This window comes from Arachis ipaensis, chromosome B10, assembly GCF_059453495.1.
Source record: "Arachis ipaensis isolate K30076 ecotype BB chromosome B10, ASM5945349v1, whole genome shotgun sequence".
NCBI classification, from domain to species: Eukaryota; Viridiplantae; Streptophyta; class Magnoliopsida; order Fabales; family Fabaceae; genus Arachis; species Arachis ipaensis.
In genome coordinates, this window is record NC_142435.1 from 146,329,298 (window position 1) to 146,354,714 (window position 25,417).

The window sequence follows — 25,417 nt, forward strand, 5'->3', positions numbered from 1 at the left end:
TGAGCGAGGAGAAGTGATGCAATAAGACTGTCCAGGCCATCCTCATTGTTATTGAGTCCATTTTGTCAGATAGATTCTAATGATATTGTCACTGATTAATGTAACTGTTATATACTCTTGTAAGAAATTGAACACATGGTGTAAATATATTTGATCCAATTATAAGTAAATTTTTTTTCCATAATTAAACTCTCTCTGGTGTATTCAAAATGTCTGATTTACAGGTACTATAATATGAAGGAAAACATCAAACCAAATATACACCCATAACCTGGCATTTTACACCCAAAGAATGTTGATTATACACTCAAAACCCTAAGAACCTAAATCCTAAACCCTAAACCCTAAACCCCTAAATCATAAACCCTAAACCCTAAAAATGAAACCCTAAACCCTAAAACCTAAAACCATAAAACCCTAAACCTTAAACCCTAAAACCCTAAAACGCTAAACCCTAAACCCTAAAACATAAACCCTAAACCCTAAACCACCCAACCTACTATACCCAAATCATTGAATTTTAGGATTTAGGGTAATTATATTATTGTTTGACAAATTGAATAAGCGAGCTGTTCCGGGTAATAAACTTGTTAAAAAATGAATGCATGCTCTCGCTCCTTTGTGTGCTTCTCATCCCTGCCCAGAAGTGGTGATCCAGATAGATTGGAACCCATATATGACAGTCTGCATAGAGATCTGCATAATACACCCAAACACAGACTATAAATACACCCGATAAAAATTAAATTTACACCTCTGCTGCAGATTTTAACCCAACACTACCTGAAAGTCACTTGTTGTCCACAAGACCAAAATTTAGCAGAAAATCATTCCAATTCCTATCAAATGAGTCTTTGATATGAGAGTTTCATTTTCCCTCTCTGCTACATGTAATCAATTGATTCTTAATCTCGTTTTCCTTCCTATTTGTGCTCCGAACTCTTGTAGAAAAACCTGCAGCCTTGGCGTAGTTCCTGTAAAATTTTTCAGCATCTTCAAGGGTGGTAAAGGTAATTCTAACCTTCGGAACAAACTGGTCATCAACAACAGAGAGATGCTGCAGAATACACCATGTCAAAAACTATAAATACACCCAATTATTGCTAATATAATACACCCGAACGGCACCAACTCAACTAAAATGACAATAAAAGCCATAAGCTGTAAATACACAGGCTGCAGAATACACCATGACAAAAACTAAAAACACACCCAATCATGTCTGATATAATACACCCGAACGACAACAACTCAACTAAAATAACAAAAAAAAGCCATAAACTGTAAATACACCCACACTCCCGAAAAAATACACCCAAAAAAGTTTTGATCTACACCCGAGCATCTGCTATAAATTCCAGATAATCAATCAAAACTAATACATTACATTCAATCCACAGATTTATGTTCACGGGGAAGTTTCACAGTCAATGTTCACGAATTATTCAGCTACACAATGCTATACAAATTACCGCAACAAAATTCAGAGTAATCGTATGTAAATCAAATCTAAGGAACTTCGTTAGATTCAAATTCATAATCCACTTCGCCCTGATTCAGCTGACAATCTGAGGTTGAATCATCCATTATCTTTAAAACGAGTTCAAACTTTGATTTTAGAAACCAGAAAATCGAAAAGAAAACGAAGCTGGAGTTACAGAAAGAAGAACTAACGTCAATGACGAAGAACAAACCAATGAGAAAGGAGAGGAAAAGAACGATCGAAAAATCAGGAGAAGACGCGCAAGAAGAAGAACGATGAAAGAACGATGAAATTTGGAAAGAAGGAAAACAAAGAAGGAAACAAATCTTTTAAATTTGGTAGTTATACAAACACGGAATCTTTATATAGCGTGTGGAAGTGACGTACAAATTGCAGCGCATTTTAATAGATTAGGCGTTAATGAACTTGTAATAGTTATAAGCCCTAATCGCTTGTATACTGAACTTTAAGACATTTAAATAGTATAATCTTTTCGTACTCGTATAAGAATTTGCAAGTTCGGGTGTGTATCTTTGATAAAAAAAATTGTGGCTTCCAATCTTATTCCAAAAAAAAATATGACGCAAGTGAAACCCTAATCTTTGGGCGACTCCTCAACACCACCATCATCCTCGTTCATGCTCTGCGCTGCCATGCCGGAGGTTGCTCGCCGCTGACGTTCCTCGGTCGCCTCCCCGTCGTTTCACCGATTTCCTCACCTCTGTTCATCGTCTCTGTTCCAGTGTTCCTCTGTTCTGGTTTCTTCTTCTCTTCGGTTGCTTCTTCTGGCTTCTGCTTCTGCTACTGATTCTTCTTCTGGCTTCTGCTTCTGCTGGTTCAACTGGCTTCTGCTGCTTCTTCTTCGTCTGGGCATCTGGCTTCTGATTTTTCTTCTGTTTAAATTCTGGAAGTTTACTCTTCTGTCAAATATGAATAGCTAGGAACTAATAGTTTGTTAGAGATTAGTGTTATTTGCTTCTGTTTCGCTTGCAATTTAGGTTCACTTCTCCATCTTCATTAAACACAATGAAATAAGTGGCTTGCATGTGACTGGTTGCAGTTCTTGATTTATGTTTGTTCCTTTTTGGATCTTGGACATGCGTTTCAAATGCCTAAAAACTTGTAATATGTGCCTGTGTAAAAGGATTTGCTGCATCTTTATAGGCTATTCCCTTGAAGCTGCTTGCTTTCCTTTGATAAACTGTTGTAATAAATTTGGAGCTTAGTCAGAATTTAGAATTGTGAATATTTGAAGAAAACTCTCAAGTCTTATTATTACATTTTTCTCTATGTCTTGGACAATACAATCAACATAGACCCCTTTATTAAATCATTCACATTTAACATGTTACTCTTTTCTCTGAATTTATTTGTTTATTCATTCTTGTGTTTGCATTGCTCTATGCATTTATGTATGTATGTATGTATGCATATCCAAATGTTCCTGATTATTTATTTTTTGTCATCATCCTTTTGGTAAGTTAGTTGGAGGGAGGAGGACTCACCATATGGAACTCTTTACCCAACAGGAGGTTCAAAGATAAGAAGAATTCGTTGATCGTCGCTTGAAACCTGATCTTCAACGCGCTATCGATGAGCGGTATTTGTCTTATATTTGTTGATTTTGTTTGTTTTCTGGTTCAAATAGATGTGTATGTATACCTTATTGAATAATAATGTTGGTTTTCTGCAATTAGGGTAAGCTCTAGTAGGATATATATGATGCCATTGGATTTATTATGAGTTTGAAATCAAAAGAGTTACATAGTTTCATTCTTGTTGACATGGCATTGTTTAGGTATTGTGCTACTATATGATTTAGGATTAAGTCTGTAATTTCCTTGAAATGGATTGTTAGATGCGCCGATGCGGTTTACATGTGCATCCATAAGTTTGAGTGTTTCTTGTCTGTTGCATGTGTTTCCACAGTTTTTCTTACCTATTTCCTTTGTTCTCCTTTTTGCAGGGACAAGGTCTTTGAACAACAGAAAATTTTGTATCCTTTTTCAGTTTTATGTATTCTGGTGACGACCATATATTTTTATCATCCATGTCTTGTAAAATCCATGGTTACATCAAATCCCCCTATCAAGTGGATCATGTCATGCCAATAAGCTGATTTCGGGATTAGTTTGCAATTTGCATCCCAAGACTGCCTCTTTAAACTATCTTGTTCATTATTATTACATACTACATAATTCTAGGAATTTCAAAAGAGAAAAAGAATATTTATGTATCTAATTATTTATATATATTCATGTGAAACTTGTTATATTACATACCATCTATGAATTCAATGTTGCTCTCTATGAAGTTCCTTGTGTTATAAAGGGATTCACTTGAATTTTTGTTCTCAGTGCTGATTTGCGAAGAAACATTGAAAACCTAGAGAAGAATAGTGTTACCAGTCTAAGAACTCTGGTCAATCTTGGATCCGAGGTGTACTTGCAAGCAGAAGTGTAAGTCGTGATCATATCATATTTTCACTTTATTTCACTGCTGTTTTTCTTTTCTCAGAGTTGGTGACCAATTGCATTTTTCGATTCTTTAAATTACATATTTTCTTTATTTCTTTTGACTTTGTTCTTGGCATACATCTGTTTTATCATCAATCCTTATTATGAAGCATATGCTATGTGTTATAAAGATATATGTATCTACATTTGAGTCATTACTCATCACCATATTTTCATCAAAGATATATGCTACATGCTTCAACTTTCATATCTGTTTTATCTATATCTTTCGTGAACCTACAACCTTGCAAACTAAGAGCATTTCTAAGTTGGTTTTATTTTAATTTCATTTTGGATTCCACAAAATGTCACATTAGCATTTGTCCGACTTGAGACTAAATATGAGAATTTTTCACTCGAATGTTTGGTTTTAATTAATCTAAAACTTTATATGAAGTGGCAAAATTAATTGTTTCTCCAGCAAAGTGAAACCGTCTCTCTAAAGTGAGACCGGTTTCATTTCATCAATTATCTTCAATGTAAAGTGAAATTTCGAACCATTTCACTTCATGTACACGTCAGATTTGAAACTCTAAAAGGAACTGCATTGGAGTTGCTCTAAGAGACCTCTCCCCACATAGTCCACTCCTTTATCTTTTCACTTTTTCACCAATAAATATAGATCTTCATGTTCTCTCTGTAATCTGGTGAAATTCCCATTTTTAATCTATGTTAAATGTTGATGAAACTTTGCAGGCCCAATACGCAACATATTTTTGTGGATGTAGGGTTGGGATTCCATGTTGAATTTACTTGGTCTGCAGGTTTGAACTACATACAGAAAAGGGAAGAAACAATAGCTAAGTAAGATATTTTCACTTAACATATTTTGTATAGCTAAAACATCAAGATCAATCTGCCTTATTATGCCTTTCCGGATTTGCTTTTGAAATTTTTAAGCAACAATATATGCCTTACTTAAATGGAGTGGTTTAAAGGACAATGGATTGGAACAAAATCTTTAGTAAAATTGTAGCCCAAGATCCTCATATTTTCTGTGCTGAACATCGTCTGCATCAATGACCACCAGAACTACTTGATTTTCCTTAGACATTGACATTAGTACTATGGCTTGGAGGTGTTGTAGATGATCATACTCAAGATTTAAGTGCAGTTCTTATTTCAAGTATGCTGAGGGAATTTACTTATGACAAGTTTTGTGTGCCTTTTCTTTCTATCTTGCATGATTTTTGTACGTGGTTAGACTGAAAGGTCGCAGCTGATAATTGATGAGTGTATAGAATTACTCTGGCTTGTAAGTTGGAATACTTGGTCACTTACCAAGTCCTCATTAAAAGAGTGATTAAAAAGGACATGGCTTATTTATTTCAGGCAAATAGATGAGTACAATCAGTCAATCGCATCAATTAAAGTGCAGATCAAGCTGGTATGTTTTGTTGAAGGTTTCCCTGTTTATTATTATTATTATTATTATTATTATTGGAGTTATGAGAACTTTTTCTTCCACTATTTCCACGTAGGTTCTCGAATCTTTACTACAACTTCCAGCTGAGAAATCATTACCCGAGCGGAATTTTTGATGCTTACTGAGTATAATTCCAGATCATTCATCTTTAGTCTCTTTTGAACAATTGTAAATTCCGGATCATTCATGTTTAGTCTCTTGCGAACAATTGTAAAGGAACAATGCAAGGCAATGATGTGATCATGTGAAACAGGACAAAGATTTTATTTACCCCAAATATTGTCATTCTAATTGCATATATTATAGTGATTAAACACATTGATTAAGAACCCAAAGGGGCAAGTCTCTTCATCTGTGATTCTCTTTAGTTGAAATGCCGATCTTAGTATCTCCCAACATTCTGCAGAATGATGCCGAAGTTCTTATACTTCTAAAATACATTTAGATAAAGGAACTTCGTTTAGTGGTGTGAAAGGCCTACCTAAAGAGAGACAAAAGTATACCTTTCTAACCATACGAAACATTTTTTGATCCTCCAAAATGTGGGATCAAGAAAGGCCAAATTCAGGAAGTCTTCCTTGCTATTCTCTTTTACCTTAAATCAGAAGCCAAATGCCCAGCCGAAGGTGCATGGCCACGTAAGGACGCCTTTAGATCCATGTAGGATTGTATTAATCTTGCCATAGCTCATGTAAACCTTTGTCGCATCCTAAGATACAACACAATGGTATTTTTTGATTCATGTAGTCCACTCCATCTAATGAGAAGAGGCTTTAAGTAAGTATATGTTTTTGGAAGTTTTATGGTATGTCAATTAGTTAGTATGAATCACCCTAGATTTTAGGCTCGGTTTAAGGGAAGTTTCTGAATTTTATCCACCATTATAAAATGTGTATCATGATATATGTGATTTTCATTGTTAGATTCAACATCTCCTTCATTCTTCTTAAAAATATCATATTTTATTTCCATATTATATTTTTTTTTTTTGCCTAAATTGAAATGTTGCATTAGCTGTTAGTCACATAAATTTAGTGTTTTTTTAGCGAATTAGATGAGCAAGTTTTTTTTTTTTTTTTTTTTTTTTTTTTTTTTTGTGACTAAATAAAAAAGAAAGAAAAAAAATAGAAAAAAAAAACAAATTAATTGGCTATGTTTATATCTAAATCTATTAGATGTTGAATCTCACTCCATGGTTAACTGACTCCAATTCGAGTGAATGTCCGCGCCAGAAGTAGCTGCTTTAGCCATACAATCTGCAACACTATTTGCATTCCTCTGAATTAAAAGAATAGAGACTCTCCAATTCCAACTCATAACCTCCTGTATATGCTTTGCCAAATCCCATTCTAGAATATCCTTATCAAGCATTCTTTGGTTTACCAAGAAAAGAACTTTTAAACAGTCTGTTTCACAAATAATCTCACGAAATCCACTATCCCAAGCAAGAAGTAAACCTCTCCAAATTGCATACAATTCAGCAAAAAGAACACTGCACACTTCGACTTTTCCAGTGCAACCTTTCAACCAACATCCATCAGAATTGCGAATGATACAACCAAAACCAGCATAGTCAAAAGGAACAAAACAACTAGCATCACAATTCAATTTAATAGAATGAAATGGAGGTGGAACCCAATGCAAACAAAGCGAAGGAGGAGACAAAGATTGATGCATAGCAAAAATAGTGTGGAGCTTCTTTACTGAACTACGAATCAAACTCACCACTTTACTAGCACTCCAAGAGTCATCTATATTAAATAAGTCATCATTTCTACTTCTCCAAATCTACCAGATGGTCGAAAAGAAAAGAAAAACATCTCCACTCCTTGCACTTCTGTAGAGCCAATCACGTAAATCTGAATTATTTGAATACAGGCCTAAAAGGTTCCAGACCTCCTTGGCACTAGGGCACTCCCGAAGACAATGAAGAATGAATTCAGAACCATTCTGACACCGATGACAGGTGCTAGATAAAGCTAAGCCACGACCCAAACGAAACTCTGCCGTAGGAAGAACATTATGAAAATTGAGCCAAATCAAGAACTTGTACTTCTCAGGAATATGCAGTCGCCATACCGACAACCAATTATCACTAGATTGAGACCCGCGCAATGCGCGGAGAGGTAGATTACTTATATTATAAATAAATTTTAATAAATGTTATATTAAAAATATTTTAGAGAACATATTATAAATAGATTTTGAATTTATTTTTTTTAAAAAAGACAGATTATTTATATTAGAGTTATATAAAACTGCATTTTCATTTTTTTTTCGATTTGCATTAATTGCTACACTGTCTTTTTTTGCGTTTTTTTTTGTTTGTAAATAATTAAAAAAATGAATGAATGAGAATGAAAAACATATAAAAATGTTAAATTAAATTTAAGAAAATTTTGACAATTAGTATGAGAGATTAAGAAATAAAGAGTAGTAAAAGTCTTAATATGTATAAGTTGTAGAATTTGAATATTTGTAACTGAAATTTTTTATAATAATTATTATTATGACACTTTTAATGTATGTTTATTGCATTTAATTAGTACTTGATGTTTCAATTGAATAATAATAGATAAGAGCTTTTTGTTTTAATTTTTTTAAAACATTTTACTAAATAGTGATTGGTTGATTTTCATCTTTTGCCAAGTCATTAGAATTGCTGATGTGGCATCATTAGCAAAGAAAAAATGGCTTAAACTCATTGTGGAGAAAGTTAGTATCAGCTTTTATATATTATAAAAATGTTAAATTAAATTTAAAAAATTTTTGACAATTAGTATGAGAGATTAAGAAATGAAGAGTAGTAGGAGTCTTAATATGTATAAGTTGTAGAATTTGAATATTTATAACTGAAATTTTTTATAATAATAATTATTATGATACTTTTAATGTATGTTTATTTCATTTAATTAGTACTTGAATAATAATAGATAAGAGTTTTTTGTTTTAATTTTTTTAAAACATTTTACTAAATAGTGATCGGTTGATTTTCATCTTTTGCCAAGTCGTCATTAGAATTGTTGATGTTGCATCATTAGCAAAGAAAATATGGCTTAAACTCATTGTGGAAAAAATTAGTATCAGCTTTTATAAATAGATAGATAGATAGATTTGAGTGGTGGATTCTAAAATTTTGTCAAGTAAGCGATGGTGCTGATATGGCGTTAGTAGAAGAAGAGAAATAATTTAGAAGTAATGTGGGTAAACCTAATTTTGGTTGTGACTGTTGGAGAGAACCGTTTAAAAAGGAGGAATACATAAACCTGTGCTACTTGCAATGAGTTCACAATTAAAATGTTATTATTTATAACAAATAAATAGGGCTATTAAAAATGATATTGAACAACAGAATGAAAAGAGTAAACGGCAAAGTTAAAAATCTTTAGGAAGATACCTGGGACGAATTTCCTACGTTGGCAGCGCCGAATGGTAACGTTAGTTTGAGACCCAGAATCGAGCTCTGATAGGAAAACCGCAACAGAAGGAATGGAGTTTGCCCTGGTTTCTGCAATTTATGCAATGCAGCTCCGCTGGAGATGGACATCGTGATGGACAATTTGTTTTGAGGAAAAAACAATGACTCATGGGACCGGAAGAGTATGGAGGAAATAGGATCTTGGTACAGAGAGGTGCCAAGAGGGGTTTTCAGAGTTTTTTTTGGGTAAATGTTAATTTGTGTTTTTGTTGTTTTAGAAATAAGGATTGATTTGAAAAAAGTTAAGTTGTTGGTTTTTATTGTGTTTTTTAGTTGTTTTTTGTGTTTTTTTTATTTGAAAATAAAAGTTGATTTGGCAAGATTTGAGTGGTGGATTCTAAAATTTTGTCAAGTAAGCAATAGTGTTGACATGACGTTAGTAGAAGAAGAGAAATAACTTAGAAGTAATGTGGTACCTACTTTTATATATTAAAAATAGATGCTCATTCTAGTCAAACTTTCTTTTGGCTAGCCAACTGTACCCATTCCTAATTGAGTAGAGTCTAGAAAATACCGCATCTTACGACCAATCCGAACTCTTTCCAGCATTCAAATTCAGATTATAAGTATTCAAATGCTGTTTGACATCTTCTGAAATGTTAGAGAATAGAAAATATTTTTATATAAACAAATTTAATATTTATATATCACTAAACATATTTAGTATTTATATATCTTTAAATAGATTTGATTTTTATATAAATAAAAGTGTTACTAGTTTTTCATATGAATAAAAGATTCTTGGTTCAACATTCATTTTTAATGTATTTTTTTTTAATAGTAGATTGGATTAACAATTTTATTTGACTGGATTGAATCAGATTAAGTACTTATGAATAGGGTTGTTTATGCCGTTCTTGATTCTTCTGATTAAACTCATATCTTACCATATCCCGTTTATTGCTAGTGGAACAGTTAATAGTTTAAGTGCATGTTTGGGCGCCATTATTTTGTTAAAAAAAGATCTTTTTTCAATAAAAAAAGATATTTTTTTTTTATTTTTTAACGTGTTTGGCAAATTTCTAGTAGTAAAAATAAAAACACTAGTAAAATAAAAAAAAGATCTTTTTTGAGAAGCTGTAATTTACATTTTTTTTAAAAGATCTTTTTTTCTTAAAAAAAAGATGTTTTTCATGTAATAAATAAACAAAAAAGTACTTTTATATTGTTATACCCAAACATAATTGATTGATAAAAAGACCTTTTTACATGAGATATCCAAACATAAAATTACTTTTACTTCTCTATAAGATCTTTTAAAAAAAGATAACTCGAAAAAAGATCTTTTTTTAGAAGCTCACCCAAATAAGCCCTAAGACCATTATATGATGACCTAACTCTTCAACGAGGCCAAAGGGCAATTTTCTTTCTAAACTCTCATATGTATATGTGCAATTATATTTTTAAAAATTCTGTTAGCAGAAAAAAAAGTGCATTTTTTAAGTGATGCTGCTTATGGGATCCACATCCTTTAGTAAATCTATCATAATAACATGAATTCAAATAATATGTATTATTTATTATTAATACAAAAGTTTATAAAAAATACTTTATATAATAAAAAAATAGGTTATTGGATTTATTATTGCAGGATATTGATGGGAAAATTGAAAATGAATAACTGAAAAAAATTTGTGTTTATCAGCGGATAAAAGTTAGATGAAAATGATATTATGTTAACTAATCGAATGGTATTATGTTACTAAACATAACGGTTAGATAGATACTCAAAGTTCATGCTATTCGTTTTTGAAAAGCATTCATACCAACATATGAAAAAGACTTCCCTATAATATTTCAATTAGATATGATAATATTGGATAAAAAATCAATTATCCTAATTCTATTATTTTCTTACCCAAAAAAAAAAAAAGAATATGAGAACAAGAAGTTATATCACGTTTGTTTTCTAAATAGGAAAAGTTTAGGGGCCAGCAATTTTATCAAATTTTGGCCAGCATGTAACCATCAAAGAAGAGTGAGCCATTGGATGAAATCTCACATTAATCTCACACCATTAAAAACCTCATTGATGGCTATTTGATGGCTATAAATCTTAAATGTTGCTGGCCCCCTAGCATTCCTCTTCTAAATATTACCAAAAGAAAAAAAAAACAGCTAAAAGAATCACAAATTTAATAATAATCTAAATTACAAATATTATTTTATATACTTAAGTTTGATTTGGTAAAATTTTTTAAAAAATATAAATTTTTTATTTTATATTTAGTAAATAATAAAAAAAATCATGTGTTTATACTCACAATTTTTAAAATATAGGAGTATTTTAAAAAATATATAAGGTAGAGTTTTAAAAAATAATTTATACTTATCAAAATTAAAAAATCTAATATAATTTTTAAATTTAACTCTTATATTTGTATCTATTATAATATTTATAAATTTTAAAAATTATTTTACTGAAAATAATTATTATTTGTATTTATTGAAAATTATTTTAAATTTAATTTATTAAATATAAATGTTACCATTTTTAAAAAGATATATTTTAAAAATTATTTTAAAAAAATAAAAATTTTACCAAATCAAATTTTAGTTTGTAATTTCGTTCTATTGTTTAAAGTTTAAACTTTGTTACACAAATAGTTTTATTTAATATTTAACAACATGATTATTTAGATAAATTTGAATTATAGATACAAGCGTTTTAATACCGTGCATGATACCACTCATCCCAAAAGCTTTAGCTGATAGGAAAGGGTAACACTAATGATTATATCTCTAATATTTCCTAAACCTCCATTGTACACATTGTATAAATATTTCATTGGCTCCTCGTACTTTCCCCAAAACTATACAGGATGCCATGTGAACAATCTCTGGAAGACCAATAAGAGCATGAAGTCATTTTATTTTATTACAAAAATATTCAACATCTAACACATTTAACTACTCAACACAGATCACAGTTAAGGCACTACCACAAACTACTACAACTAGTCAACCAGCAGTCAACCACTTGCTTACCATTTGTTCCTTCAGATCTGATCACTTCTCTTCAGAAACATGGCTGCAGAAGCTATTTTGTCTTCCGTTCTTAGTGTTGTTTTCGACAGGATGTCCTCCCCTGAAGTTGTTAACTGGATCAAAGGGAAGAAGCTTACTCAGAACCTGATTGAAAGGTTGAAGACTAATCTTTATGCTGTTCAAGCCTTTCTCGTCGATGCTGAGCAGAAGCAGACCAAGGAGAGACCTGTCAAGGACTGGCTTCATAGTCTCAAACATGCCATGTATGTTGCTGATGACTTGCTCGATGAAGTCTTCACCAAAGCTGCCACTCAGAAGGATCCAGGTACCTTCCTCTCTCGTTTCTCTGGTATTCTCAATTTGCAAGATCGGGATGTAGCAAACAGGATGGAGGAAGTCATTGATAGGATAGAGTCTCTTGTGATTCAAAAAGACACTCTTGGTCTCAGAGAGATTCCTAAGGAGAACATGTCATGGAGGATCACTACATCTCTAGTTGAAACATCTGATGTATGTGGCAGGGAAGAAGACAAGGAGGCCATAGTAAAACTCTTGTTGGATGATGATGGTGATGATACTGGTGGTCATAGTGATGTATCTGTGATTCCCATTGTTGGCATGGGTGGGATAGGAAAGACTACTTTGGCCCAATTGGTTTACCAGGATGGCAAAGTGAAGGAGAATTTTGATTTTCAAGCTTGGATTTGTGTGTCAGAAGAGTTTGATGTTTTCAAGGTCACCAAGACTATAATCGAGTCAATAACTTCAAGTTTTTGCAGCTTGACAGATTTGAATTTGCTTCAGCATGATTTAAAAGAAAAGTTGTCAAGGAAAAAGTTCTTTGTTGTCTTGGACGATGTATGGAGTGAAAGTTACGATGATTGGAATAAACTTCTAAAACCTTTTCGAAAAGGGGTTAAGGGAAGTAAAATTCTGATAACTACTAGAAGTAAAAGAGTGGCTTCTTTGGTGCAAACTGTTTCACCTTATGAATTAAGCTTATTGTCTGAGAAAGATTGTTGGTTAGTGTTTTCAAAACATGCACGTCTCTCAACTGTTTCTATGGAGAATCCGACCTTGAGAAAAGTCGGCAGAGATCTCGTAAAGAAGTGTGATGGATTGCCCTTGGCAGCTCAAGCCCTTGGAGGTTTATTGCGTGGAAATTCTGATATCAAGTATTGGAATCATTTATTGAAGAGTGAGATCTGGGAACACTCCGATGATAAGATAAAGGTTGTTCCTGCGTTAAGAATCAGTTATTACTATCTTCCTTCTTATTTAAAGGAGTGCTTTGTTTATTGTTCTTTGTATCCCAAAGACTATGAATTTAGCAAAGCTGAATTGATATTGCTATGGATGGCAGAGAATTTTTTGCAACCAGCAGGAAAAAAGACTCTAGAAGAAGTTGGTGATGAATATTTTGATGAATTGATTGCGAGATCATTTTTCCAACCTCATAAGATTTATAATAACAAGTTTGTGATGCATGATCTGGTGCATGATTTGGCAATGATATTTGCTGGAGAATTCTATTTCAGAGCTGAAGAGCTTGAGACTGCAGTTGAGGTTGATATTAAAACTCGCCATTTGTCACATAATGCCAAAGGCAATTATCCAATCTCAAAACTTTTGGGAGTTTGTGACCGAATGAAACACACAAGGTCATTTCTTGGACTCAATTTGAATTCAGATATTCCATTTAACATGGAAAATGCACCTTGTATCTTGTTGTCAAAGTTGAAGTACCTGAGGGCTTTGTCGTTCAACTGCTTTCCTCTTGAGTCATTGCCTGATTCAATAGGTGAGTTGATTCATTTGCGTTACTTGGATTTGTCTGACACCCGCATCATGACATTGCCCGATACACTTTGTAACTTATACAATTTACAGACCTTGAAGCTGGCTGGATGTGAGAAACTAAAAGCCCTTCCTGTTGGCATGAAAGATCTAACAAATTTGCGTTACCTTGATATTAGGGGGACTGATTTGCGTGAGATGCCGGAAGGCATGAGCAAATTGACAAGTTTGCAGTTTTTAAGCAAGTATGATGTCGGGAAGCGTGAAGGGAACAAGATTAATGAATTGGGAGCACTTGGAAATCTACACCAAACAATTTTGATTGACAAATTGGAGAATGTGGTCAATAGCAGCGAAGCTTTGGAGGCAAGAATGTTTGATAAGGATGGCATTGAATCTTTGTTCTTGAAGTGGTCGCCAGATGAATATGAGAATACAGTTGATTCCCAAATTGAAAGAGATATACTTGAAAAGTTACAACCTCATCGTAATTTGAAACAACTAAAAATTTGGGGTTACAGGGGTACAACATTTCCGGATTGGTTGGGACATTGTTCTTACCACAACATCACCCAAATAACACTGGGCGGTATTTTTCCGTGTTATGTCAAGAATTGTTGTATGCTTCCTTCACTTGGACAGTTGCCCTTTTTGAAGCACCTGGACATTTCAATGTTTGAAAGGCTTGCTATTGTGGGGGCTGAGTTTTACCGAAATGATGAATCTTGTCTGGAGACTCCATTTCCAATGCTTGAAACTCTTAGATTTTACTCAATGCCTTGCTGGGAGGAATGGCGTTCGTTGGAGTTCAATGCATTTCCTCGACTTAGGGAGCTTATCATATGGAATTGTCCCATGTTGAGAGGAGATTTGCCAAATCAACTACCATCTTTGGAAGATCTTTTTATTCAGAATTGCGAGCAGCTCAGTTGTTGTGTTCCAAGAGCTCCCGCGATTACCTCTTTAGGCATAGAAGGAAGCAATGAAGTGAGAATTGGGGAGCTGCCTCCGTTGCTGGATAAGCTATCAATTGATGGAAAGCATCAAGCGGAGTCGGTGATGGAGGCCATTGCGCACACCCAACTCACTTGCCTCACATATTTATGCATCTCAGGTTGTTCATCCCACGTATTGTTTCCAGTGAGTAGTATTCCCGCATCACTACAAGAGCTGACGATATCGAATTGCAACAAATTAGAATTCCGAATGGAAGGCCAACACCACTCATTGCATGATCTAACCATACATAACAGCTGTGATTCGGTTACATCCTTGTCGCTGGATTCCTTTCCAAATCTCCTGCGTGTCAAAATCAGCAAGTGTGAAAAGATGGAGTCTCTCGTGGTGTCACGCTCTCTTTCATGTCTCCGTTCTTTAAATATAAATAATTGTGGGAGTTTGAAATCCCTCAAGACGCTATGGATGGCATCACCTCAGCTAGAAGATCTCAGATTACTTGGTTGCCCAGAGATTGATTTGTGTGCTACAGGGGATCCACAGCGTAGCTTGAGAAATCTTACCATCAGCTACTGCGAGAAACAACTCAGCTGTGTAGCATCGCAGTTTCATGGGCTTACTCATCTTCGTATTGAAGGTGAATATGAGAGTGTGAAGTGTCTCCCTAAGGAAGGTTGGTTGCCTGCCACCCTTGAGTCTCTCACACTGGGTCGCATTGAAAGTGTGGAGATGTTGGAATGCAAGGGACTTGCCCACCTCACCTCCCTCCAACAATTACGTATTGAATATTGTTACAATTTGGAGAACATTGACGGAGAAAAGCTGCCTGCCTCTCTGTTACGACTCATCATCCTTGGAAGCCCTTTGGGTAAACGGTGTGAGATGAAGGACCCGCAGGTTTGGCCCAAAATTTCCCACATCCCCGCCATTCAAGTTGATTGGAGATGGATTTGGTAATCCAACAACTTCAACAGGTAATTGTTTCTGTCTCACACAACGTTATTCTGTGTTGCCCAATGCCCAGTCACTGGTTTTTCATTCTTCATTGTTATTAATGTCTTGTATCATTCATACAGCTTTTCCAACAAGAGATAAATTGTGCAGTTACGATTTTGCTTTTGATGCATCCATAATATTCAATCATTGTAATACTCAGAGGAATTCTCAGAAACAAGACAATGATAATAACTGCAACAGAGGAAGGTTCTTGAGGATATAAGGGTAGAAAACAGAGAATGGAATTCTCACCATGATTGCTTTCATATAAGTGGTTAAGAAACCTGATGATAAAAGTGGTATGGATGGCTGAACTTCAAATCATTTCATGAAAATTTGCATATTACCTGAGAAGGAATATCAACTTTATAATGTTGGAATAACTTTGATTACTCGATATGAAAATTTGTATGTGGTGGTTGAAACTTTCTTGCAGAAAGCAACTGAGCAACCAGGGACAATCATGGACACAATCCAAGAGATTCAAGAGCGGCATGACACACTGATTTATATAGAGAGGAGCCCCAGTGAACTTCATCAACTGTTCTTCGACATGGCTGTTTTGGTCCAATCATAAGGTAAGCAACTCAATGACATAGAGACCCACGTGGCAAGAGCAAATTTTTATGTCTGCCGTGGGTCCGGCTGTTTCAGTTTGCAAGGAAGCACCAGAAGAATACCGGAAGTCCACCTTCATTGCCTTCATAATATTGGTCATTTTCATATTGATTATTGTCCAGTCACCAAAATAAAAATATTGATTATTGTCCTTCTTATTGATCATCGTCATATTTACCTTTTGAATTTCGGTTCATGTGTATGTTACACTCTAAAATTCTTCCAAACCATCTGATAATAAATTTCATGCGCATGAACTAAAGTTTAGCAGATAAATTTAGTTTTGCTTTAGTTAATGGGATATTGATTGGTGGCTATGAACAAATTGGACTAATTCAAAACAGCATATGCTGTCAGTGTGTCTCATAACCGTTGCATTGTAAAATGATACCTTGTTTGTTTTTCTGGAACCTACCCTTTTCAAGATTTAGACTCTCATGTTCATGGTCTGGAAGGTTATAGTTGTAGTGAAATAAGAGTGGCAAAAATTCACAAATGAAACAGTACAACACCAATGAAATGAAAAGTATAGGCAATTCAAAATATTTAAATGGTTAAATGATGAAAAGGGAATGAATTAAGATGATGATGAAGACAATCTTGAAGAATGCCATAGTCTGTCCACTTGCATTCACTAACCTTCTCCATTAGTTGACACCAGCTCCTTATTATTGGGTCTAATCTCTTTTGCATGCATGTATTTTGTTTTTGGGGATTTTAAAAATTTTCTTTACATGTGTCACATGCTATAAATATTGTTGAATTACCTTGCTTGGAGTTTATATATTGGAGGAATGAGATTAGTTGTTTTGCACCCTTAAACGGTTAAACCTATGGTCTAAGATTTGTTTTTTTCTCTATTTTCTTGTGCATTGTTGATTAAGAATTGCATGTTTTGTTAGAAAAATAACAAAAATTAGTCAATAATGCAGCAACAACTATGTTTATCCCCCTTTATAATACGTGAACAGTTGAATAGTAGCACTAAAATTTTTGAGAATCAAGAAAAGCTGAAAGTTTCCACCTCAAACCATCAAAGAAGAGAAGCAATTAAAAATAAGAATATATTACCAATGCATCAACCAGCTGTTTAAACGTATTATTTACCTACTGTAAACACTATTTGCATCTCTTTTTACATATTATAATAGATAAATAGATATTTCAAAATATAACATGTACAATACAAGTAGTGGAAATTTATTATGATTATTATTATTATTATTATTATTATTTTGCATGATGTTCAAAATCACTAAGCTACGGTTTTATGTTGCAAAAATTCCATAAATATTATATCATATAGAAAACTATTTTATGATACTTTTATTTAATTTGTAATATTGATTAAAACTAATAACCTATAAATTAAAATATTGCATTAGCTATTAATCACATAAATTTAGGTTAGGATCGGATGTTGAGTATTTTCACAGAGAAAACTCGAGTATTTGAGCAATTACATTGTCAAAAACTCTATTAGCGGAAATAAAGTGCAATTTTTTAAATGATGCAATGTAATTTCGAATTATGAATTCCGTCTAACTGTATTTTTATTGATAAAGGACCAAAAAGTACTTCCGTATAAAGTTACTTAATTAGCTAGTGTGCATGAATAAGTTCTAAAGTATACAGTGTGATTCATTAGATATTTTTACTTTATTATTCTTTCCAAATTATAAAGAAAACGAAAAAAAGATTGTAAGAATAGCTCAATTGAATATATTGAGGATACAAAAAACAAAAGGAAGAACAACAGTGAGAGTTGGTTACTAGTGTTATATACCAAGAATACAACGGAGAACAAATGGTGCCTAATGTGGTGCATTTCTTTCAAGCTACATTTACAAGTTTAAACTGATCTTTCATCTGCTACATCATGGAGCATGATCATTGTTTGTGATTCCTATTCTTGAGGTTTCCTTGCTGAATATTTGGTGATGTATTCTCAAGAGTAGTACTCAGATGATGAGCAAAGGTGCGGCGCTGAGTCTTTTCCTGGAAATTCTTATAAGGTCTCTGACTCTGAGGAGTAGCCTTTCTTGATTCAGATTGTATCTGTGGATCCTGAAAGTATAAATTACAATTAGAAAAATTAAGGATGTGTTTGGTTTGCGTTTTTATTTTCTATTTTCATTTTCAGGATCTTGTGAAAATGAAAGAGAAAATAGGACAGAAAACAGAATTTTGTTGTTCTAAGAACCAAATCAAATTTTATAAGGACTCAATTATCCGGAACCGCATGGAGATTAAGAACAATATTGTTAACCAAACAAAGCTTGAGGAGAAAATGGGAATGAAGATTATATTATTATTGCAAACAGTTTAAGATACCTTCTGTGTCTCCTTGTTTGATTCTTTCCTTTCCTTGTAAAAATCAGGTAGTGGCCTTGCTTTGAAGCAAAAACTTTGGCGAAGTTTTCTGATATCTGTCTCTGCTTTTTCCTGCAAAATGAGGGGATTGAATGATTTGGTGCTTAAACTGAACTGAGGAACTAGATATTGTTCATAGTAACAGACACTTGGTATTAAATTTTATTTGTCAACCAACCTTGAGTTTTGTATGAAGTTGCACTTTTTGTGCCTCATTGGCATTGAACTTTTCTTCAAGTTTCTGAAATTGATTTAGATCAATAGAGAAAGGAAAGGCAAGTAATTTAGTAACTCAGTTAATTAATTCTCATTTCTATTTGTAGTAAGGTTAAGTAAAGCTCATAAACAACTAAATTTGATTGATGGCAGAACCTTCTTCCTTCTTGCAGCCCTTTCTTCTGTCCTCAAGCTGAAAGGTGAGGATATCATTGGGGATCTCATTTTATTTCTGCAATCAAGTAGAAACATTGTAAATACTAATGTAAAGAAGAGTACTCACAAAAGCCATAAAACTTCTTTAAGCCAGAGATAGATTATGTAAACTTGTGGTCCTTGAAACTAAAGATAGCATGTTTCAACTAATTGACAAACTCTACATTATGTCAAGCATGGATAATATTTGAACATAGGAACAATCCAAATCCATATAGCACAATGAAAAATCTTATAACACCTTAAATCAGAGTGGAAATGACTTACTCTGTTGAGAGCAAGCGCCATTTAGAGCTGGCTGTATTTTTGCCTGTGCTTGATAAATCAAGAGAAGTTTTGTTCCTATGGTTTAACAAAACTCAAATGCACCGAATCAGGATATAAAAACAGTTTTACATCATAATTAACAACTTACTAGAATTAGGTACCTTTTCTTTTCTGTTAATGGGGTCAATGCAGAATGCATCTGCATCTCCTTCTTATAAGCCTGCATTTAAAAAGCAACACTTTAACATGATGGAAATATAGATTGTGAAAATATTGGCAAAGAATCTGACAAACCATAGTTGGTGTTCTTAGAGGAGTTAATGATGCATCCTTTGAAGCCTTTGAGGAACCAGCACTAGCTCTTGCACTTTCAAATTTCTTCATGACTGATGCAGTCAATCTATTAAGTTCTCTAATCGGCGCAAAATTGACCGACTTGTAAGGAGTAGATCTTCTTTTATCAGCAGAGCTTAGTAATGAAGCATGCTTGCTGCTACTAGTTGGGGTAGCAGCAATATTACAGTTATCTCTCTTTGAAGAAACAGTAGCTGCTGTTGATTTGGTTGGTGTAGAAGCAACTTTGGAGGTTGCATTACTCTTTAACAATTGGAAGGAAGAAACTGGTGGTTTCTTCTTGCTAACTAAAGGCAAAATTTCTTGATCATAGCTTGAACCCTGCTGAAATAATCAAATATTAAATCAATGTTATGATCTTGATTCTTAAACAATCAAACCAAAGAATAAAACATTAAGATTAAATTTTCTAAAAAGACAAACATTGTGAATCAAGAGAGTAATATCAATAACCACCTTCAGTAATGGTGTCATAATTGGAGTTGTTTCAAGGATCTTTTCAGCATCTTCATTTTGGCTTTGCAGTTCAATCTTCATTGAATTCCCAACCAAAGGTTCTTCTTCCATCTTTGACACAGCTTCTTCTTCATATTATGTATCTAATTATTTATATATTCATGTGAAACTTGTTATATTACATACCATCTATGAATTCAATGTTGCACTCTATAAAGTACCTTGTGTTATAAAGGGATTCACTTGACTTTTAGTTCTCAGTGCTGATTTGCGAAGAAACATTGAAAACCTAGAGAAGAATAGTGTTACCAGTTTAAGAACTCTGGTCAATCTTGGATCCAAGGTGTACTTGCAAGCAGAAGTGTAAGTCGTGATCATATCATATTTTCATTTTATTTCGCTGCTGTTTTTCTTTTCTCAGTGTTGGTGACCAATTGCATTTTTCAATTCTTCAAATTACACATTTTCTTTATTTCTTTTGACTTTGCTCTTGGCATACATGTGTTTTATCATCAATCCTTATTATGAAGCATATGTTATGTGTTATAAAGATATATGTATCTACTTTTTGAATTTGGATCTTCTAAAGTTTGAATTTTACTTTTAGAGAATAAAGTGTGATCTTCTACCTTTGAATAGTTTCTCTTTTATATTTATTTTTGGTCCCACCTATGAAATAAATGGTGAGAGATCACACTTTATTCTCTAAAGTGAAATTCAAACTTTAGAGAATCTAAATCCCTACTTTTTAGTCATTACTCATCACCATATTCTCATCAAAGATATATGCTACATGCTTCAACTTTCATATCTGCTTTATCTTTCTTTCGTGAACCTACAACCTTGCAAACTAAGAGCATTTCTAAGTTGGTTTTATTTTAATTTCATTTTGGATCCCGCAAAATGTCACATTAGCATTTGTCCGACTTGAGACTAAATATGAGAATTTTTCACTCTAATGTTTGGTTTTAATTTGTATAAAACTTTATATGAACTGCACAACTTAAATTGGTTCTTCAACAAAGTGAGACCGTCTCTCTAAAGTGATACCAGTTTCATTTCATCAATTATCTCCAATGTAAAGTGAAATTTCGAGCCATTTCACTTCATGTACATGTCAGATTTAAAACTCTAAAAAGCACTGCATTGGAGTTGCTCTAAGAAACCTCTCCCCACATAGTCCACTCCTTTATCTTTTCACTTTTGCATCAATAAATATAGACCTTCATATTCTCTCTTTAATCTAGTGAAATTCCCATTTTTAATCTATGTTAAATGTTGATAAAACTTTGCAGGCCCAATACACAGCATATTTTTGTGGATGTAGGGTTGGGATTCCATGTTGAATTTACTTGGTCTGAAGCTTTGAACTACATGCAGAAAAGGGAAGAAACGATAGCTAAGTAAGATATTTTCACTTAACATATTTTGTATAGCTAAAACATAAAGATCAATCAGCCTTATTATGCCTTTCCAGGTTTGCTTTTGAAATTTTAAGCAACATTATATGCCTTACTTAAATGGAGTGGTTTAAAGGACAATGGATTGGAACAAAATGTTTAGTAAAATTGTAGCCCAAGATCCTCATGTTTTCTGTGCTGAACATCGTTTGCATCGATGACCACCATGAGCGTTTTATTATACATCTCAAATTAAGTGATAAACATGAACTGAACTACTTGATTTTCCTTGGACATTGACATTAGTACTATGGCTTGGATGTGTCGTAGATGATCATATTCAAGATTTAAGTGCAGTTCTTATTTCAAGTATGCTGAGGGAATTTATTTATGACAAGTTTTGTGTGCCTTTTCTTTCTATCTTGCATGATTTTTGTACGTGGTTAGACTGAAAGGTCGCAACTGATAATTGATCAGTGTATAGAATTACTATTTACTCTGGCTTGTAAGTTGGAATATTTGGTCACTTACCAAGTCGTCATTAAAAGAGTGATTAAAAAGGCTAGAGTAGCAAAATAAAGAAAATATAGCCTGAGCATTTTGAGCATTGTGGTGTTATAAAAGGATGGTATCTAATCAGCGGGTGGCAGTGGCGGAGCCACGTTTGTGGGAAGGGGGGCAATGGCCCCTCCCAAACCTGTAACTTTTTAGTTTAGTTTTCTTTTAATTTTTAATTTTTCTCTCTTCTTAACTAATATTTTTTATGTTCGCCCCTCCCAAAAAAAATTCTAGCTCCGCCCCTGGCGGGTGGTTCAAAATTTTGAAACTATGTCACGTCATTTTGGCCTGGGAACAATTATATATGCATGCAGATACTTGTGACTGTTAGTTATGTAATTGAATCTGTGAAGATTTTAACTTCTTTGTTCTACTTTGGCAATCAATTGTGAAAAATCTTTGCCCTTTTGTTGTCTTTTCTTTTTGTCTAGACGGGGCAATGAGTTTCTCTTATTTGCTTTTTCATTTGAAGTCTGAAAATAATGCTAATTGATTTCAACAATAATGTTGCAAATTCAAATTTAGGACATGGCTTATTTTTTTTCAAGCAAATAGATGAGTACAATTAGTCAGTTGCATCCATTAAAGCGCATATCAAACTGGTATGTTTTGTTGAAGGTTTCCCTTATTATTATTATTATTGTTGTGGCCATTCTTCCCACTAAAGGGATTGGTACTTTGATGATTTTACTTTGATTAGCAAAGTTGTAATTCTATCCAAATATTGTTGATTTTACTTGCTTTATTTGGAGTTATGAGAACTTTTTCTTCCACTATTTCAATCGTAGGTTCTCGAAGGGATTCGAGAATTACTACAACTTCCAGCTGAGAAATCATTACCAGAGTGGAATTTTTTATGCTTGCTTAGTATAATTTCAGATCATTCATCTTTAGTCTCTTTTGAACAATTGTAAATTCCGGATCATTCATGTTTAGTCTCTTGTGAAAAATTGTAAAGGAACAATGCAAGGCAATGATGTGATCATGTGAAACAGGACAAAGATTGTTATTTATCCAGTATGAAAAGTTGCATCTTTGTCTTGTTTACTCCAAATATTGTCAATCTAATTGCATATAATATAATGATTAAACACGAAACCAAAACATTGATTAAGAACCCATAGGGCCAAGTCCTTTCATCTGTGATTCTCTTTAGTTGAAATGCTGATCTTAGTATTTCCCAACATTCTGCAGAATGTTGCCGAAGTTCTTATACTTGTAAAATACATTTAGATAAAGAAACTTCGTTTAGTGGTGTGAATGTCCTACCTAAGGAGAGACAAAAGTATACCTTTCTTACCATACGAAACATTTTTTGACCCTCCAAATTGTGGGATCAAGAAAGGTCAAATTCAGGAAGTCTTTCTTGCTATTCTCTTTTACCTTAAATCAGAAGCCAGATGCCCAGACGAAGGTGCATGGCCACGTAAGAATGCCTTTAGATCCGTGTAGGATTGTATTAATCTTGCCATAGCTCATGTAAACCTTCGTCGCATCCTAAGATACAACACAATGGTATCTTTTGATTCATGTAATCCACTCCATCTAATGAGAAGAGGCTTTAAGTAAGTATAAGTTTTTGGAACATTTATGGTATGTCACTTAATTAGTTAGGATGAATCACCCTAGATTTTAGGCTCGGTTTAAGGAAGTTTCTGAATTTTATCCACCATTATGAAGTGTGTATCATGATATATGTGATTCTCATTGTTAGATTTAGCATCTGCTTCATTCTTCTTAAAAATATTATGTTTTATTCCCATACTATTTTTTTTTTTTTTTGCCTAAATTGAAATGTTGCATTAGCTATTAGTCGCATAAATTTAGTGTTTTTTTTAGCGGGTTGGATGAGCAAGGTTTGATGGAGAGTATTTTTATATAAACAATTTGGTATTTATATATCACTAAATAAATTTGACTTTTATATAAACGAAAGTGTTAATAGTTTTTTATTCGAATAAAAGGTTTTTGGTTCGATACTCATCTCTAATATATTTTTTTATATAGCGAGTCGGATTAACAACTCTATTTGACTGCGTTGAATTAGATTAGCTACCTATAGATAGAATTGTTTATGCCGCCTCTGATCATGATTAAACTTATCTTACTATATCCCACTTATTGCCGGTGGAACAGTTAATAGTTTAATACCATTACATGTTTGCCTAACTCTTCAACGAGGCCAAAGGGCAATTTTTTTTAGAGGAAGTATCGGGAGTATAATGTGTACAATGGGGATTTAGAGATGTTCAATTCAGTAGGATATCAAATGTTTATTATTCCTGATATCCAGATGGTTATTTTAGATAGCATGGATATATTGTGTTTAAGAAATTAATAGTATTTTATTCTAAATATTCATTTTTTAACTTATATTGAACTAAATAAATAACCTATTGTATATATTGTACAAATACTCTATTGGCTCCCTGCAAAATTCTTCTTTTTAAACTCTCATAATTATGTATATGTGCAGAAAGAAAGTGCATTTTTTAAGGGATGGCGCTTAAGGGATCCACATCCTTTAGTAAGCCTATCATATAACATCTTATACGAGAAGGAATGCAATATAATTTCAAATTATGAATTTCAATAATATGTATTATTTATTAGTAATAAAAAAATTTATAAAAAATACTTTGTATAATACAAAAAATAGGGTATTGGATTCATGATTGCAGAAAAATGATGGGAAAATTAAAAATGAATAACTGAAAAAAATTTGTGCTTATCAGCGGATAAAAGTTAGATGAGAATGATATTATGTCAACTAATCGAATGGTATTGTGTTACTAAACGTAACGGTTAGATACTCAAAGTTCATGCTATTCATTTTTGAAAAGCATTCATATCAACATATGAAAAAGAGCTCCCTATAATATTTCATTTAGATATGATAATATTGGATAAAAAATCAATTATCCTAATTCTATTATTTTCTTACCAGAAAAAAAAAAGGAATATGAGAAAAAGAAGTTATATCACGTTTGTTTTCTAAATATTACCAAAAAAAAAAAAACAGCTAAAAGAATCACAAATTTAATAATCATCTAAATTACAAATATTATATTTAAGTTTGATTTGGTAAAATTTTTTAAAAAATATAAATTTTTATTTTGTATTAGGTAAATAATAAAAAAAATCATGTCATTATACTTGCAGTTTTTAAAATATAAAAGTATTTTTAAAAGTATATAAAGTGAAATTTTTTAAAAATGATTTATATTTATCAAAATAAAAAGTCTAACATAATCTCATACATAAATTAATTTTTAAATTTAACTCTTATATTTGTGTCTATTATAATATTTTTAAATT

General features: G+C 32.9%; 3 protein-coding genes and 1 pseudogene across 6 annotated transcripts; 3 read left to right on the forward strand and 1 right to left on the reverse strand.

Moving 5' to 3' along the window:
• The first annotated feature begins 2,842 nt into the window (after positions 1 to 2,842).
• LOC107622049 (uncharacterized) lies at positions 2,843 to 5,760 on the forward strand (annotated as a pseudogene). Its single transcript, XR_015881302.1, has 6 exons — positions 2,843 to 3,083; positions 3,450 to 3,479; positions 3,841 to 3,942; positions 4,696 to 4,803; positions 5,332 to 5,386; positions 5,481 to 5,760. The product of XR_015881302.1 is annotated as an uncharacterized LOC107622049 (transcript).
• A 6,046-nt stretch (positions 5,761 to 11,806) lies between these two features.
• Positions 11,807 to 16,535, forward strand: LOC107622045 (putative disease resistance RPP13-like protein 1). Of its 3 annotated transcripts, XR_015881300.1 has the most exons (4): positions 11,807 to 15,619; positions 15,722 to 15,835; positions 16,078 to 16,130; positions 16,296 to 16,535. XR_015881300.1 is itself a non-coding variant. In XM_088485731.1 (2 exons), the coding sequence occupies exon 1, from the start codon at positions 11,931 to 11,933 to the stop codon at positions 15,600 to 15,602; it is 3,672 nt and encodes a 1,223-aa protein (XP_088341857.1). In that variant the 5' UTR covers positions 11,807 to 11,930; the 3' UTR covers positions 15,603 to 15,619; positions 15,802 to 15,925. The 3 variants fall into 3 exon arrangements, 1 of the variants encoding a protein (XP_088341857.1); XR_001616044.3 differs by having other exon boundaries at positions 15,722 to 15,940; positions 16,078 to 16,535; XM_088485731.1 differs by lacking the exons at positions 16,078 to 16,130; positions 16,296 to 16,535 and having other exon boundaries at positions 15,802 to 15,925.
• Positions 16,536 to 17,994: 1,459 nt separating this feature from the next.
• LOC107622048 (uncharacterized) lies at positions 17,995 to 20,261 on the reverse strand. Its single transcript, XM_021114957.2, has 8 exons — positions 20,142 to 20,261; positions 19,626 to 20,006; positions 19,493 to 19,551; positions 19,332 to 19,406; positions 19,005 to 19,080; positions 18,811 to 18,873; positions 18,594 to 18,704; positions 17,995 to 18,326 (listed from the first exon to the last, which is right to left on the reverse strand). Exons 1-8 carry the CDS (start codon positions 20,250 to 20,252, stop codon positions 18,150 to 18,152), a joined length of 1,053 nt encoding a protein of 350 aa, XP_020970616.1. The 5' UTR covers positions 20,253 to 20,261; the 3' UTR covers positions 17,995 to 18,149.
• Positions 20,262 to 20,332: 71 nt separating this feature from the next.
• LOC107621279 (uncharacterized) lies at positions 20,333 to 23,013 on the forward strand. Its single transcript, XM_021114726.2, is given in 5 exon segments — positions 20,333 to 20,358; positions 20,403 to 20,504; positions 21,437 to 21,544; positions 22,572 to 22,701; positions 22,888 to 23,013. Coding segments are annotated over 5 exon segments (492 nt in total).
• The last annotated feature ends 2,404 nt before the right edge of the window (positions 23,014 to 25,417 follow it).

What these genes read in the sequence shown, in the direction of transcription:
- LOC107622045 (XM_088485731.1), top strand. Translation starts at nt 11,931, where the DNA reads ATGGCTGCAGAAGCTATTTTGTCTTCCGTTCTTAGTGTTGTTTTCGAC.
- LOC107622048 (XM_021114957.2), bottom strand. Translation starts at nt 20,252, where the DNA reads ATGGAAGAAGAACCTTTGGTTGGGAATTCAATGAAGATTGAACTGCAA. An exon ending in CCATTAACAGAAAAGAAAAG is followed by an intron (nt 19,407 to 19,492) that starts GTACCTAATTCT and finishes GTTAAACCATAG; the next exon opens with GAACAAAACTTCTCTTGATT. An exon ending in CAAACAAGGAGACACAGAAG is followed by an intron (nt 18,327 to 18,593) that starts GTATCTTAAACT and finishes TTATACTTTCAG; the next exon opens with GATCCACAGATACAATCTGA.